This window comes from Siniperca chuatsi, linkage group LG10 (assembly GCF_020085105.1).
Source record: "Siniperca chuatsi isolate FFG_IHB_CAS linkage group LG10, ASM2008510v1, whole genome shotgun sequence".
Taxonomy (NCBI): Eukaryota; Metazoa; Chordata; class Actinopteri; order Centrarchiformes; family Sinipercidae; genus Siniperca; species Siniperca chuatsi.
In genome coordinates, this window is record NC_058051.1 from 28,101,909 (window position 1) to 28,119,144 (window position 17,236).

General features: G+C 39.6%; 2 protein-coding genes across 3 annotated transcripts in view; one reads left to right on the forward strand and one right to left on the reverse strand.

The window, feature by feature from the left end:
* The first annotated feature begins 982 nt into the window (after positions 1-982).
* Positions 983-10,178, forward strand: LOC122882587. Of its 2 annotated transcripts, none has more exons than XM_044210106.1 (5): positions 983-1,651; positions 2,552-2,902; positions 4,093-4,197; positions 7,178-7,215; positions 7,311-10,178. In XM_044210106.1, exons 1-5 carry the CDS (start codon positions 1,612-1,614, stop codon positions 7,386-7,388), a joined length of 612 nt encoding a protein of 203 aa, XP_044066041.1. In that variant the 5' UTR covers positions 983-1,611; the 3' UTR covers positions 7,389-10,178. The 2 variants fall into 2 exon arrangements, with proteins under 2 accessions (XP_044066041.1, XP_044066040.1); XM_044210105.1 differs by having other exon boundaries at positions 8,234-10,178.
* cables2b (Cdk5 and Abl enzyme substrate 2b) overlaps positions 9,189-17,236 on the reverse strand; it is a 40,659-nt gene continuing 32,611 nt past the window's right edge. Inside the window, exon 10 of the mRNA XM_044210090.1 lies at positions 9,189-15,325. Coding sequence (XP_044066025.1) covers positions 15,185-15,325 — 141 coding nt within the window. The 3' untranslated portion in view covers positions 9,189-15,184. The remainder of the gene's footprint in view (positions 15,326-17,236) is intronic.

Here is a 17,236-nt window from a genome sequence, read left to right on the forward strand (position 1 = left end):
CACGTCAGCCTTTTCCCATATCAAGTACGGTGTGCCTCAAGGTTCAATTCTGGGTCCAATACTGTTTTCCTTATACATGCTTCCTTTGGGTGATGTCATCTGCAGACATGTTATTTCTTTTCACCGTTATGCGGATGACACGCAGTTGTACCTCCCTGTCAAGCCCACTGACCTTAGTACGCTGAGTTCTCTGCAGGACTGCCTGTCTGACATGAAAAACTGGATGCCGATACATTTTCTTCAGCTCAACTCAAATAAAACTGAAATCCTTGTTATTGGGCCCCAGCACATCACTAAACAAATACTGCCATCTACTGGCTACAAGTCACAACATATCAAGCCTGTTGCAAGAATTCTCAGGGTGCTGTTTGAGAGCAATTTATGTTTTGAGCAACATATCACTAATCTTGTCCAATCATGTTTTTAATCACCTCAGAAACATTGCAAATATACGATCTATTTTAAATCTTGCTGATGCAGAAACTGCTGCACATGCTTTTATCTCCTCACGCCTCGATTAATGTAACAGCCTATTCGCTTGTCTTAATCAAAAACTTTGACATGACTGCAGACTGTACAAAACTCAGCTGCTAGGCTTGTAACCAGGACCAAGAGGTACGATCACATCACACCTGTTTCAGCCCCTTTACATTGGCTCCCTGTTTGTTTTAGGATTGATTTTAAGTTCTTGTTGATTACTTTTAAGGCTCTTCATGGCCTGGCTCCAGATTATATTTTAGACCATGTAATACCTTATGAACCTTCACATAGTTTGAGATCTTCGGGCAAGGGTCTTATGTCGGTTCCTGAGTCCAGGATGAAAACTAAGGGGGACAGAGCTTTTACCATCAGGGCCCCCATGCTCTGGAACAACCTGCCCGAAGAAATTAGGTTGTCTGAGTCAGTGTCTTCTTTCAAGTCTCTTCTCAAAACACATTTGTATCGGAAAGCATATCCTGATTTTACCTGAACTGGCCGTTTATTTTAAATGTATTTTATATTTTATCATTCACTGTGGTATTTTATTTCTCTTGTTGTGAAGCACTTTGTACTTTGTTTTTGATAAGTGCTCTAGAAAGTTTTATTATTATTCTTATTAAAAAGATGCAACAACATTTAATAGTTCACCCTCTTGTCATGCTTTGTTACACGAATTGTCTGTTTTCTTGAGTACAAAATAAAAATCTGCTTAAATCTACTGAAGCACCAACACTTCTTTTTTTGTTTTTTAGAAAAATAATTCTTGAAACATGTTGAGTAGTAGAAGAAGCTGCTTAAACTGGCAGATTTGTGCCCTTCTTTAAATAAAAAAGACATATTGAACTAAAAAATGGACAAAAATGACTTAATAAGGTGCAGACATACTGTAGTAATATCTCCAAAAATACAACATTAATGCCGCTTTAAGTAACAACCAAGCCTAGTTTTACTGTAAAATCATCCACGAACTTGCAGATAATGGAATGAAAACAACGTTAATGTAGAGGGGAGGAGAGTACAGACTGTGTGATGTGTTTGGAGGAGGGACTCCATCATTTGGAGAAGAGAGAAGTTCCTGGTTTGCCAGTGAAGAAGAAAGAGAGGCAGCGTTAAACCATCAGAGCCTCCAACATGAACGTTGGTCACACTTTGACCTGCTTCTTCTTCCTCAGTGAGTACACTCTCGTTCTGTTTCTGTCGTTCTCTCTCTTTATCGTGTCGTTTTTCTGTATTTATTTGTAGTTGGTCAGGAAGCTTTGTACCAGATGTTTAACGGTGGACTCAGTTTCGTCACATCTCATCAGTCTTGCTTCATTTTTTTTATCTGTCTCTGTTTAACACGTTTTTTTTTTTTTTTTTATTAAAAATGATGTTCCGAGTCTGGTATGAGTCGCTTTAAAATGTAGTAGTTATCTCAAAATATAAAAACTAACTTTTTGTTTTAGCCCAACAATCTGCAATCAGCTATTGTTCTTCTGTACTTGTTTAATGAATTTAGTTGTTTTTTTTTTGTTGTATTTAGACTTTTAAGGAAGTAGTTATTTTTCTGCTACTTCAGCCTGACTGTAGCTGAGACTGTTGAAACTTCACAACACAGGAAACTATCATAGATTTAGCAAAAGATGACATTTCTTACAGAGTAACAGAGAAACCTGCAAGTTGCAAAACAAATCAACCCCCCTCCCAAGCAGAAATCAGCTAACATGAACACAATGTCAGACTGAATGACTGAAGGGAAACAAAATGACAATTCAGTGTGATTATCAGGCTAACCCTGGTGGGCAGTCAAGCCGAATCTCAATCAACGTCATTCTTTGCACGAAGCCGTAGTGGGAAGTTTACATGAGTCGAGTCCAATCAGTTCATAAACCTTTTTACAATTTGTACAAAATCTTTTTGAATTATCAACATTAATTACAGTTCATCAAACTGAATTTAATTGTAAAATATGAGATTTTATAATGTTCTGAATCTTTGTTGACAGAATCAAAGTTTTTATCAAATTGCTGTTTGACTGTTTGAGTTGAGCAGCTCTAAGATAGTAACTATTGATTGTTCATCTTTTCAACAGCACTGCGGGATGGAAACACTGGTCTCATCAATGCAGAAATCCCCGTCCATACAGGAACTGAAGGAGGAAACATCACAGTTGGATGCTCCTTCTATCTCTCTGGAGTAAGGAAGATCTTCTGTAAGGACGAATGTGAAGGAAAAGACATTCTCGTTGAAACAACTGGTGACAGAGCTCAGAGTGGCAGATACAGCATTGAATATATAGAAGGAACTTTTCCACTAATTTCTACACTTCTGTATGTGAGCATCACAAAGCTGACTAAGTCAGATTCAGGACGGTACAGATGCAGTTTGGACAGATTTTTAATTCCAGATTCATCCGAGGAGTTTGAGATCAGAGTCACAGACGGTGAGTTTCTACTGAGTGTCTCTGAATTAACTGTTCACTGACAGCTGCTCATGTTTCAAATAACCCAATAAGTTTAGTCTAACAATTATATTTAGAGCTGCATATTTTCATCATTGTGAACACTGATAAATGCTCCTTTAACAGCAACAGGTCATCTGTAAAATATCTGATGAGCTCAAACTGTCACACAAATGGACACACTACAGTTGATTTGAATATTGTTGCACCAAACACACTGATTACCTGCTGCATTTAGCTGTACGATTTAAAAATACATTGATACGTTGACTGTTTGCAGATTTGAATGAAATGTTAGCACGTTCTCTGCAAGGAGCATCTGATCATCAGGATTTCCTTGTATCGAACAATCAGGATCAGATTCTTTGTCTCCGACCTTTTTCACAACAATACAATAACATTAGGGATGACGTCATGGGGTGTGGTTATGGTTGGCGTTATTGTATCTCAGCTTAGGCTGCATCTACCCTAATTAATCACTGATTTAATGCACCACCCGGCGAGCTGCTAAGTGACCCAAATCAAACACATCCAAGATTTTATGTGACCAACAGGTGCATGCTGAGGCTAAATGCTGATTGCACCCGCCTCGGTGTCATAGCCTTTTTATTTATTGTAATTTTTTTTTCTTTTCTGGTTAATTCTAGTGAGGCTACGCTGAGGAAGGCGGTTCTATATTTATTCTTAATAATCAGTTGTATGCACAGGCTGTGCCTCTATAGAATTTATCGTTGGTTCGTTCCTCTTGTGTGTACGTTGACATTTAATCCAATTTATTTCGTAGCCTAGAGGTTTCCTCTTATTTAACAGTAGTATCATATATCATCATATTAAAAGAATTGTTCTCTTTCCATCCCTGCAGGTAGATACTGTCTGTGTTTATTTGTGTTTTAGCATAAAGTCGGTACATGCATGTGCTGTACGTATGCAAGTACATGAATGTGTATGCTTGTGTATACAAAGTTATATTCATAGTTGGTTTAAATTACTTTTCGTTAAAGTAAAGTATTGATTTAATGATCTAAATATTTAGTTGATGTTACAATTAGTTTGGCAAAACTGCCTGAACTCAGGTCCCACATGTACCTGGAGTCCAGTTATGCTCCCAGATATATTCTATAACGAACCAGGAAGTGTTGTTGTAAAACCAACTTGTTCTACTGCTCAAACAGCCACAGGTGTGCAGCTGTATGTGCGTCTGATTCTGGTCGTCATGATCATCGTATCATCAGTGGTTGTGCTGATATTCTGCAGGAAGAGGGCCAGTAAACCCAAAGGTGAGGCTACAGGAAACACACACACATAACAAAGGCAACATCGCAAACATGGAAAACATTTCTCACATAAAAAGAAGGTGAAACAAATATTCTCACAAGTAACACACTTTGGTGTGTTAACACATCATGTGTAATTGGACCTTACCTTTGAAAGGTGAAGTTTATTTACTGGGGAAAATGTTTGCCTAAACTTTCTAGTTCTTAAGATGTGGTGGGAACACAAACAGGGATGCACAAAAGGGACTTTTAGTTCCTAGTTTTTCCTGTTAGATACTGGAACGTTTAGGAACATTTTGGTTGAAAAGGGCTGTCAACTTCGCATGAATAAAACCAGTTGGAAATTTGTTTACATTTGCGCTAAACACACTTTTAAGGTTCGATCACAACAGAAACTGGCAGAGCGAGAACAGCAACACTAGTTAATGTGTTGTAGCGTTAGCGTGTTGTATCTAGTTAACTAAAAACTCCTGATAGTTATGAACCAAAACTAAAATTGAAACCAGATGGTATTTGTTTCAATGAGGATGTAAATATACAGTATTCAGTTCAATTTTCAGTGAAATTTTTAGTTTTTAAATCTCTCATCGGTCTAATTTGCCTAATCTTCATGGTTCTTCAGATATGAGACGGTGTAGTCCCTCATTAGTCCAGGAGTGTTCTATCGTAGAAAAGGTTTCAGTCGTAGTCATCTGGACACTGTTTTCAGAATCAAGACGTTTCGGCTCCCATCCAGGAGTCATTCTCAATTGTGAAAAAATGGCACGGGAACTCAGAAATTTAAGCTACTCTGTGTTACATAAGCCCTGCCCTCAGGAAGGAGTCTACCTGAGTATCTGTTGATTAGCTAGTTTCACCTGAAACTGACCTAATTGCTTGATGTTGGGGTCCACAGTATTGATATGCTCTGAGAACGCTTCCAAGTCTTGTTTCTTGATTTTCACAAAGGTGTCATCCACGTAGCGGTACCAGTGACTTGGTGGTGTGCCCGGGAACGAGGATAATGCCTTCTTCTCAAACTGTTCCATGTACGTTCCAAGTTGCACGTTCCACGATGGAAGAGATCGGAGAGCCCATAGCACAGCCGTGAATCTGTCTGTAGAAGTGTCCCCGGAATTGGAAGTAGGTTGTGTTAAGACAGATGTCCAATAGTTAGCATATGTGTTCAGGTGTAAGCTTGGTCCTTTGCTGCAAGGTGGAGTCCTCCTACAGTCTTCTCCTCACTGCTGTCACTGCTTCTGAGGTCGGGATGCAGGTGAACAAGGACACAACATCATAAGAAACCATTACGTCATCTGGGTCCAACTAGAGATATTTCACTTTGTCCACAAATTTCTGTGTGTTTTCCACATGATGTACTGTGTTCCCCACCAGCGGAGCCAAGATTGTAGTCAAATGTTTGGCTACGTTGTATGTGTGCTACACACGATGGGTCTGAGTGGAACATTCTCTTTGTGAATTTTGGGAAGGCCATAGATGCAAGGAATGGCTTCCCCAGGGTATAGTCTGTAGTACAGAGGCCTCTCTATCACCGCCTCCTTCTCAAGCTTCTGTAGACAGTCTATAACCTTCTTCTTGTAGCCATTGGTTGTATCTCTTTTAAGTTTTTGATATGTGGTTGTGTCTTCAAGAGGGTTGTTGACCTTGGTTTCATAATCGGCTGTGTTCAGAATCACAGTGCAGCGACCCTTGTCTGCTGGTAGAATGTTTATGCTGTGATCCTTCTGCAGTGCTGAGAGTGCCCTCCTTTCTTCGGATGTAATGTTGGAAGGAGGTGGTTTGGCACTCTTTAGTGCTGCTGTGACATGTAGCCTCAGGTCTGCAGCCTCTGCTTCTGTCATCTTGTTCTTCTTAATGGCTGTTTCTGTGGCTGTGATGTAGTCCACTGTAGGGATGTGGTTGGATGTAACTGAAAAGTTGCCCTTTGGAGAGCACATCTTTTTCTGCCTGTGTCAGGATGCAGTCTGATAAGTTTTTGATCCAATTGTTTCTGTTGACACACGTCTCCCTTTGTTCAGTCCCTGATCTCCTGTTGTGCTGGTCCTTTCCTAGATTCTTCTTATCCAAAAGGATGTTAAATTTCTTAATTTGCCGCTCCTTGCTCTTCCTGTGTTGTGCACCCTGTGCTATCTGTGTAAAATCCATCACTCTCTTGAGGATTTCTTCTGGGACAATGCTAGTTAACTTCTTCTGCAAAAATTCTGTTCTGCAGAGCAATGTAGTTTACTCCATTCAATGCAGTGAGGAAAACTGCAATGAACGGTACATAGGTGAGACTAAACAGCCACTTCACAAAAGACTTTATCAGCACAGACGACACGCTAACTCAGGATTGCAGAGCGTCGTGCATTTGCATCTAAAAGCTACAAACCACACATTTGAAGACAGTGAGGTGAAGATTCTAAGTAGTGAGAAGAGTTGGTTTGAACGGGGTGTCAAGGAAGCCATTTTTGTGAAAAAAGAAAACCCCTCTTTGAACAGAAATGGTGGTCTGAGATTCAATCTGCCCAAAGTCTACCACAGTGTATTAGTACCTTGGTCACGCCAATCACATGCTAATCAGGTACTTAACAGTGATGAGGGAGGTGCAGCCAGAAAACAATAGGCCTGATTACTGGGCCATCATGGAAGCAATTAGGTCAGTTTCAGGTGAAACTAGCTAATCAACAGATACTCGGGTAGACTCCTTCCTGAGGGCAGGGCTTATGTAACACAGAGTAGCTTAAATTTCTGAGTTCCCGTACCATTTTTTCACAATTGAGAATGACTTCCGGATGAGAGCCGAAACGTCTTGATTCTGAAAACAGTGTTCAGATGACTACGACTGAAACCTTTTCTACGATTCTTCAGATGTGGTGGGAACACAAACAGGGACGCACAAAACGGACTTTTAGTTGCTGGTTGAAAAGGGCTGTATGTGTCTCTTTGACTAAGCCAGATGTTTTAACAGTGGACCTAATCTTCTGATCTGCATGTTTTTCAGAACCTCATGTGGAAATGGAGTATGCTACCGTCACAAAGGTGAGTTTGAGTAAATTTGGGACGTCTCAGCGTCATTAATGTTTGTGACACCAGCTGATATTGATACAAACCAAACCCCCGTTCTCTTCTTGCAGCCCAGCCGAGTGTCTGAGGAGATCAGAGAGGAGGACAGAGAGAGCAGATCTCCTCCTGTAGAAATATCTACACTTTAAACTTTCCACTGTAGCTAGTTCTCAGAAGAAATGAATTATTATTATTAATTATCATTAGACTTCACCCACTAAAATAAGTGGACTAGGTAACGACTTCATTGTATAGCAGAGGAAACATTTTTTTGCAGTGGTAGAAGAGAAAGAAGATTGTGGACATGTCTTTCAAAATGTGGTCTTACGCTGTGTTCACACCAAACGCTAATATCCACCTCGCATTACTCGCACGGGTGATCGCCACATCATTTGTGTTTAATCGTGCGAGTAAATACAACCGTGAGAATTCACCCTCTCTGGCTTAATACAGTGGTATGAACCCAAAATAAACTGATTTTGCTGTGATTTCATTTAAAGTACAACCGATAGCTGGAATCAAGTAACAGACATACCTGGTAGTCCTTGCTTACTTTTCTCAAAGCAATTTTTGTCCGGTCTCTATATACTGTAAATATGAAGTAGTAGCTATCATAGAGCTCTGGGTGCCCACAAATGGCGGCTACAATAACGACAGTGGAGGTCGGCACCTCTGCACGCTGCTGTAGACAAGTTGAGAAGCAAGGTTGAAGATAAATCCATGCTAATGTTTATTGCTCCATAAGCTCCAGCTCTGGACTTTGTATGTAATCGCGGCATGCGAAAAATTCGCTTTGCGTTCTACGTGAACACACCTTTCAATCAACATAACATTACATAAGTTTGATGTTTCATACTGCCTTTTTAAGAAACAGGAACCAGGTCAGTTTGTGATCATCAACTTTGGTTGTTTTGAAATACAGATACTCAGTTCAATGTTAAGTCTAAAACAGTCTGTAAGAGATAAACTTCGACCTCTGTTTGTTTTCTTACAGTCTGAAAACGACTCGAGTAACCTCACCTACTCTCAGGTGGATTTTTCCAATCGTACAGCTGCCTCGTTTCACAGCGCCCCCTGTGGTGATGCAGATAACACCGTCTACTCTGTGCCTCGGGTAGAAGCGAGCTCGGGCGGCAGCCACGCCGAAGACGCTTCACCTCCTCTGTACTCTACTGTTACTTTACATCAGCTGTAGCTTCATTTACTCTCTCAGGAGCCAACAGGTGAACACAAAGTGGTGTGCTGTCACAACGTTAGCTTCAAGTTAGAGCTACTTTTATTACTACTTGTTTAAGTTAAGATTATCTTAAATATTTTTGGTAAAAATATGAAAGTATTATTAAAGTTATTTTGGTTAAGGTAAATCATTTGTATGGTACAAGTTATGTTACCAAAAGTATTTGGATTATAATTTGGGGTTCACGCTGTCTCAGTTACTCAGGATAATCCATTGACTTCACTGTCAACAGTTTTCATTGAGAAGTATTTTCTACCGAAGTATGACTACCAGCTGCTGTGTGATTGACCAGTGACACAAAAAAAGACTTTTTAACTTCATGCAAATGAGGGCAACATTTGCCTGGAGGCTCTGAAGTGATTCTCAAAAAAACATTACAAAAAGTAATGTAGTTACACTTACACAGTGTTTGCTGTCGATGGAAGCTTCTAACTTACTAGCTTGCAGTGATGTCGTGCAATTTATTTGCCTCCTTCTGCACTGATAGCCGGTTAGCAGTCGCACTTTGGGTGAAAAAAAGTTCTGAATGAAAACTGTTCCCAGGTCTGAAAGCTTCACTGAATAAATCCACTCTGTGCATGGGTCGACTCCAGGACCCTCAGGTGGGTTTTTGATCATTAATTTAAAGTTGTATTTAAAGTAGTTAGTATATAGTTAGCATTTAAAGTGAAAGAAAGTCACTTTGGTAAAAGAATGAATTAGAACAGAAGCAGTCGTTTACATATTTTTAATGAAAATAAACTTGACACAAATTGAACATTGGCAGTTTAAACAGTATATGGTCTTTTGTCTTTTACTAAATATTTGTAGTAATATTTTCATCCACTAATGTGTGATTTTGCGTTGAATACCAAACTGTCCTGCAGGGTAACTAACTACAGTAATTAGACACTGCAAGCAGGTTGATAAACTTCACCTTACAGAAGATATGAGCTACTCTTGTCACAAGTTAATGTGTTTTTTCATCTGCATCACTACATGTGGTGTGAACAAAAGTGACAACAGCAAAACAACACATTTGCACAGATCAACTTCCTGCTGCGTGGCTCGTTCATGTTGTCGGTAAAAAAAACAAAAAAAAGACAAAAACAATACACAAATCTAATTAATTTAACTTAGAATGAAATTTAACTTAAAATGTAAAAACTAATTATAAATGGAACACTTGGTAAATATTTCCCTTTACGTCCTTACAGTGCTCAAAGAAGAATAAAAATAATAATTACTTGATACAATACAAAGTGAATACGTGAGGTTTAAATAAAAGGGTCAGGTGACAAAGCTATGGCACATTAAAGGTAAACACACTGAGGAGGAGGACGACAATGATGAAGGTCAGCTGACAATAAAAACTGCATAGAATCAATATCACAAATCTCTAATGTAGAGAAGACGACTTTGGAAGATCGTGTGTTGTTTCTGCTCTCAAGCAGTCTTGTATTCATCACGTTTGTTGTAGTGCTTCTTTTAACGTCTTTCATATTTCAACGAAGGAAGCTCTGATGTTTATTGCCAAAATAAACTATTCCCTTTTATGGATTTCACAAAGATAACAGTTAAAATATACAACTCTGCTCAGAAGTGCAAATTGTGGAGCATGGCTTCTTCTTTACCGTTGTTAGAGCAGGAGAGAGAAAACTGCTGCTGAGGCCTGAACAAGGAAGTCCTGCACAGACCTAAAACTGAGACCCAAACCCCCATCTTTAAAAAGGACCATGCCAGTGTTTTTTGCAAGTTTTAGCTCCTTAATTACAAATTATGTACATTTTATATTTCTGCTGACCATTCCGAATGTTTCTTTTCTTATCTTTCAGGCAGCCACTGGTTTCATTTATCACCAGTACAGTACAAAAATCATCGAGCAGACTCTTGAAGCCTGAAACACAACAACAAGTCTGCATTAGGGCTGCAACTAATTATTATTTTCATTGTCTATTCATCTGCAGATTATTTTACGAGTAAGTCTATTAATCATTTTATCAATATAATGTCAGACAATAGTGAAACATGCTTGTTATAATTTACTAAAACTAATTTGTCCAAAACCCAAAGATATTCAAATTCTCACACTTGAAAAGCTAAAACCAGCAAATATTCAGCATTTTTGCTTAAACAATGAATCGATGATGAAAATAGTTGCCAATAAATTTCCTGCTGATCAACTAATCCATGAATCTACCAAGCGTTGCAGCTCCAGTCTGTATTATTTTTTACATGGTAATGCAGTTTTAGTCCAGATTGATAAGACGTTTGCATTACGTTACCTCGCAGCAATAACGAAACTTTGAAAAACAAAAATCTGCGACGTATTACAACTTCAACTTCAGTTTCAAGAGCGTGCCATTTGATTTACCGTACTACGTTTAATGAACGGAAACCAGTGGAAAAAATACATCAGAAAATCTAAAAAACTACAGCATGATTTCTTAAATAATCAGCAGTGATGTTAAATCTTTGTGATTTGTAGTAAATGGGCTAAAAATCACTGGTATGGTCCTTTAAAAGGAAAGTCTGGTAATATTCAATATTTTTCTTATTGTCATTAAATCCCATGAAAAGACCAAATCTAACAGTTAATTAATCCTAACGAGTATTATCTGTGTATCTAAAGCCTGATATTATTATTCCTCTGTGTCATAGAGCTCCACTGTTGTCCATAAACCTAAAATACTCACTAGAGCACCAAATGTGGATTAATCCACAACAAATGCACTATTAACTGCTGTTTGTTAACGTTTTCCAAAAAGAGCTTTCAGCTGGAAATTGCTAAGTCTTAAAAAAAAACCCTCAACTATTTTATTGTGAACCACCATTTTTAAAAGATTTATGTCTTCAGTGTTCTTGGGGCTGAGAGCTACAGATACAGTAGGGAATTAAAGTATCGAGAGACACACTAACACTGTTGGTTTTGGTCTTTTCATGGAATTTACAATAAAAAAAATAAAAGAACATCGCCAGCCTTTAAGACGTGACTTGACTGAACCCAACTGGTCCTTCCAAATGTGAAACCTGAACCTGAACCTGAACTCAACCCAAGACTATATTTTTGCCTTCTTTCGTTCATTACTATCGGTTAGCTCACCAGGCTATTGAAACGCATTAGTCTTTTCTCTTCCCACCGGGCGTTGTGTATCTACTTGCAATACAAGACACATACGGATGCAGATGATTGGCCCAGTCAGAGAGAGAAAGAGACATTTCTTAATACATTTTGTTTTCAACAACCAAACCCCAAACCATGTCAGGACCTGTCGGTTTCGTTTTGTGTAGCACAACTCCAAACGCGCCTTGTGAATCTGAAGTCCATCAGCTCTCCTGCTCCAACATTCAAATGCAGATGAACCCAGACCTCCAAAATACAACAAAGTCCCTTTAACACACGAGAGATAATATCAGCGGAAGAACGTTGATGTAAAGCCCCCAGACGAAGAACCGTATTTTAACTCCAAAACATTCGCTGAAATAATTTTAACTACATTATCTGGTGTGAAGATGCTTTGCATCATCTGCAGGTTCAGAACCGCAGCTCTGACTGTGTCCGGTAGTTCAAAACATGATTCTTCATCTGGAGGATTATTAGCAATAAATAAATTTCAGTGACTCGGTCAGTTTTCAATATACAATAATACAATAACATACTTTACACATTTAATGTAGAAAAATATTATTACCCTTGTTACTAAAATAAAGATTCAGGATTGTGAAGCAAAAAGGCCAAGTGCAAAAACAACAGAGGCTCTACAGGGAGTGTTCATGCAGTCGTTTTTCCTCCAACATGGCCGACTGTAACCAATGGTAACCACTTTTAAAAGAACATACTCACTTTGTTTTCTTGGGTAAAGCGGATAAAGTGCTCCACTGTGTCTTGACACCAGTTTTTACTGCTGCATCATGGAGGAAAAACAGGCACAAACATCCTGTTAAAACCTCTGTTTGGTTCAATATTTGTCCCTTTATGATACAGTGAAAACAGAATAAATAATATGAGTGAAAAGTAGTTTAAGGTGGTTCATGAACAGAAAGGTATTTTTGGTAGTTGGTGTTCCTTCAGAGTGCAGACAGAATGAGGAAGTCTGTAGCTACAGTGAGTTCCTTCCAAGAAACATGAAAAATGTCTTTGCAGTCCACCTTAAGAAGCTTCAGTGTTGGCACCAGCCTGTCCCATAAGTATCATTGTATGTGAGCTGGTGTGTCTCTTTCAGGGGTTTTTCCCCCTTCAGTTTTACAGCTGTCATTGATTTGCGTGTCTCCACCCCGAACACGAATGAAAACCGGCTCTGCAGCACAAAACGACAGATACAAATTTAAGTGATGAGCGTTAACTAGAGAGAAAATAAGAGATTAATTGATGATGAAAGTAATCATTTGCTCGATATGTCACAAAAACGCTCATCACAATTTCTCAAAGCCCAAGTTAACATAACCCAAAAACCCAAAGACATTTAGTTTAATGTCATAGAACACAAAGATCAGAATAGATGCTGATAAATTTTTCATCGATCGACTAATCGTTTCAGATCTAGTGTCGACGAAACATCTACGACCAGACACCAGCCAAATGCTGATGTTAAATCCAACTACGGTCCCATTTAGTGACTGATTTTTGGTCTGAATTTTTCACCCTTTATATCAACCAAACGAGGCTTCCTCTGCTGTGATGTGATGTGACGTCAGCTGAGTTGCGTTCAGGATTCAACATAGTATCATAATGATTTTCATCTCTTTGGGACATTAAAGACCCCCAAAGGAAACACCGGTTGTGTCCTCCAAATTTGGGCCAAAGGCGGCTGCGTTTTTCAGGTTGCATCTGAGGAAGCGTTTGGAACAGGCTTTGCTGACCTGTTATGACATTTCTCAGCGTAAAAATGCAGACCAGAACAGACATGGACTCTTGCAATGGGATACAGTGTTTATGCGACATCAAAGAAGCAAACAGGACGGGGGGAAGGAAACAAATTTTCCAGGATGCCACAGCAATATTTCCTCGACCACCGTTGGTGGTCACAAGAAGTGATCACTGCAGCAGAGACGACGACAGCAGTGTTGGTTTCATCTGTTTTACTCTGATGGGAATGCTTCTCATCATCACAGCAGTTTTCCAAAGGACGCACTGCTTCTCTGCGACCACCAGAGTGAGCAGCCGTCTGCTGATCATTCACACGGAACCAGCAAGGAGGAGGGACGACAACATGAGAGCGAGACAGCCGTCAAAATACAGAGGAGAGGTGAAGATAAAGTTGCTGGTTTGAATCCCTGGATCCAAGGACAGACAGAATAGGAACAACTACACTTCAGGTGCCGTCAGGCCAAGGCACTTTAACATCTAAACTCCTCCAGTGGAGCTTCTGACAGCAGCAGACTGCAGCTCCGTGTGTTGCTGTAAAGCCGGCCAATGCTGAAAAATGTCACCGCACCCAGTGAACCTTCCCCTCGAGTACGATCAGAGCGAGTGAGTGGGAGAGTAAATGTCAAAACAACATAATTGATAACAACTGCTAATTCAGAAGCAGCCGGCTGGACGTTCAGAGAGAACGAAGGATATGACGTCAGGACTGCACACAGAAAAGTGCTGCTGTCGTGACATTAATGCGAGTGACAGTCCAAACAAGAATCTGACCAGTGAAACCAGAACCCAGCGAGAGGACAAGATACAAAAGGAAGTACTGGAAAGTGCTGTCACCACAGTGCTGGAACTATTTCCCCTCATGGCCTGAATTTATCGCTTAAATTACATTTCACAATTTAAGTTTCTACAAAAAATATAGGGATGTTGGCAACATCTTTGCTACAGTTGCTGAAAACACTCAACACTATTGAGTTAAGATGCTTTTAAATGCAGTAAAATGATTGTCAAATGCACAAAACTCATGTTTGTGTTTGGTGACTGTCAGCACATTTAAACCAAAATAAGAAAGTGCTATTTCAGCCATTATATGGTCAGTGACTTTGGGCCACAGTGCTACAGAGGCAGTGAACTCCAAACTTGACACAGCAGTTTTAGACTACAGCGTTAGAAAGGGTAAAATTTAGCACTGGAGAAAATCTTTTCGATTAGGTGCGAGTTTGAAAATGTCTTTGAAAACAGCACTTCTAGTTAGATTTTGTTTGGAAGTAAACATGTTACTCACCTGCTCAAACGCCGAGATTTTAGAAAGGAGGACTCAAAACTGCTCAAGTCAGATTAAACCAAAATGATCTAAATCTGTCAAAGTTTCACCCAGCAAACCTTCCAGAGCTGCGTTCAGCAGAGTCTCCCTCACTAAAATCTCTGCACAGGAGCCAGTGAGGAAAACCCTTTTTAAATCCGACAGGAATGACAACCAAACATGAAAACCAGGTAAAAAAACAAAACATAATTTCCTTTAAGAGATGATTTTAAGGGGTTCTGTTGAATTTCCAGTGATTCTCATGGTGCCGTTGAGCCAGGCACCAGTCCTGCTGCTGAACCAGCGATCACAGTGTGTCGTCACTTTGGTGATTTGAGGGAGGAAGAGAAGGCGATGTGCTCAGTTAACATATGTCGAGCCACGCGCTGCCAGGCCTGCCGTCGTACTACCTTCACAGTGTGGATGAGCTTTGGTGTCTGCTTTGTGAGCAGAGAGGATGATTCCCTCTGAGCCTCTGAGCCAGGCATCACGAGGATCCGTCCGTCACAGTGTGGAGCTGGAAGGTGCTGAGAGGGATCTGTGTGCGTGTGTGTGGGCGCTGCTATAACTGCTGCACCAGCCGTCTGTAATGTGGCATGACTTTACTCTCGGGGAGGTAGAGCGCCATCTCCAGGGCGACCAGGATGGTGAACTCAAACGATATCAGCTCCCTCCTGCTGATCCTGAAACGCTCCTCCAGCTTCTGCAGATACAACAGAAACCAAAGCATGAGAGACAGACAAAACGCTGTCTTTCCACCTGTCGGTCTTATTTTAATTGTCTCCTTTCTTTTTTATTGGTCTATGAAATGATGAATTCTGTACCTTTTGATGCTAAAATCCACTTCTTTACAGCCGCTCTGAGGTGCAAGGCACAACTCTTAAAATTGTAAGACTGTTTGATCATGTTTTCTGATTTGTTCATGCATTTTGTGTAGAGATGTCCTGGGCTGACCCTAGGGATCGGTATCAGGGCTGACCCGGGCATATTTTGATGGTTCGGCATCTGCTAAAATAAAGCCGGCTGGTGTTGCAGCGCTGCTCCTTTACCACACTCACTGTGAGCATTTCTCTCCATATAAGAGTTAAAATTAGAGCGTGTGAATGTGAAACATTGCCCACTGAGCAATAGACATCATTTAAACGTTGCCTCTTTAAGTATAGCCCTGTTTTAGACCATATTTTAAAAACATTACATATTTTAAAAATGCATAAAAACCTGTAAATATTTAACATAAGCACTGCACACCCCCGTGTTTACTGTTTTTTTTGGTCATATACACATATTCTGTTTACTAATATCCCACAATGCAATGTTACAATGTTACGATAAAACTAGACGCCTACTAAACTTTCACTTTTCAACCTTGAATAACCTTAATCTGAACTAGGCGTCTACAGACAAATACTGTAGATGTATAATAGAAATCTATTAAACGTCTTTTCAACGTCAAACTGCTCAGTCGGTGAGTTCACACACTGAGGCTGGATTCACCAAGCTACAACGCTAATTAGCAAAGAGCAGTGTACAAAACATTCAGGTAGCACTGACCGTCGCTTTAAATGACAAATGTTGCAGGCTGCAGATCATTTCTGCTGTTGCTAATTAATGTTAACTTGATGAGAGAAATTAAACTCCTGTTGTCTGGTTAAAGTGCTCCCTGCAGCTGGTGTCTTTACTCAGTCAAATATCATGTGTGAGGGACGAAGCTTCACTGTAACACGACTGTCCAACCGCGAGTGTTTCTGTAGTTCCAACGACAGAGTGAGTCCTCTTCTCTCGAGCTGATCGGGTCACGTCAACTTCAGGAGACGCAATAATTTAAGCTAATGAACTTAATAGTTTTGAACCAAGTGTTTCAGTATTTGGATCAAGTAGCTTGTGAAAAATAACGTGTCAGATACATATTTCATCAACATTCAGGTACATATAACTATCAGATCCGACTCTGTATCGGCAGATGCCCAATATTAAAGGACTCGGATCGGGCTCGGGGGCCAAAAAACCTTGATCAGGATATCCCGAGTTTTGTGTAGATTTTATTTTATTTCAGTTTTGGTCATGTGTTTTATCATGCTTTGCACCCCGTGGTCAGCCCTACTTAAGTTTCGCCAAAATCAACACAATACTGAGACGATCAATTTAAAAGTATTGATTAATGGATAAAGTTTTTAGTTATTAACGTTTGAGTCAATGTGAGGATTTGCATGCTTTTTTTAAAATTTCAAATTGAACAGGTTTTGGATTCAAAATATGTTATTTATAGATATTTAAGATCTGGTAATCTGAGGTGGAATTTATCTATTTTTGATATTTTACAGTAAACAATTGATCAATTTTGGGATGCAACGAATAAACCTTTTTTCAGATGAATTAATTATTTTGTTTAGTCTACAAGATGTTAGAAAATGCCCATCACAATTTCCCAGAGATCAACATGTCCAAAACCCCAAATTATTTACAAGTTTACAATTATTTAAAAACAGAGAAAAGCTTCATATCCTCACAGTGTTGAAGATGGAAACAGCATATGTTTGACTTTTTTGTTTGATATTTGATGTTAAAGATTAATCGACAAATAACTGTTTTTGGATTAGGATGCCTTAAATATGGT

Bases quoted from the DNA above. Each gene is read 5' to 3' on its own strand.
- LOC122882587 (XM_044210105.1), top strand. From the start codon at position 1,612: ATGAACGTTGGTCACACTTTGACCTGCTTCTTCTTCCTCA. The intron at 4,198-7,177 runs GTGAGGCTACAG...CATGTTTTTCAG, and splicing joins GAGGGCCAGTAAACCCAAAG to AACCTCATGTGGAAATGGAG. The intron at 7,216-8,233 runs GTGAGTTTGAGT...GTTTTCTTACAG, and splicing joins AGTATGCTACCGTCACAAAG to TCTGAAAACGACTCGAGTAA.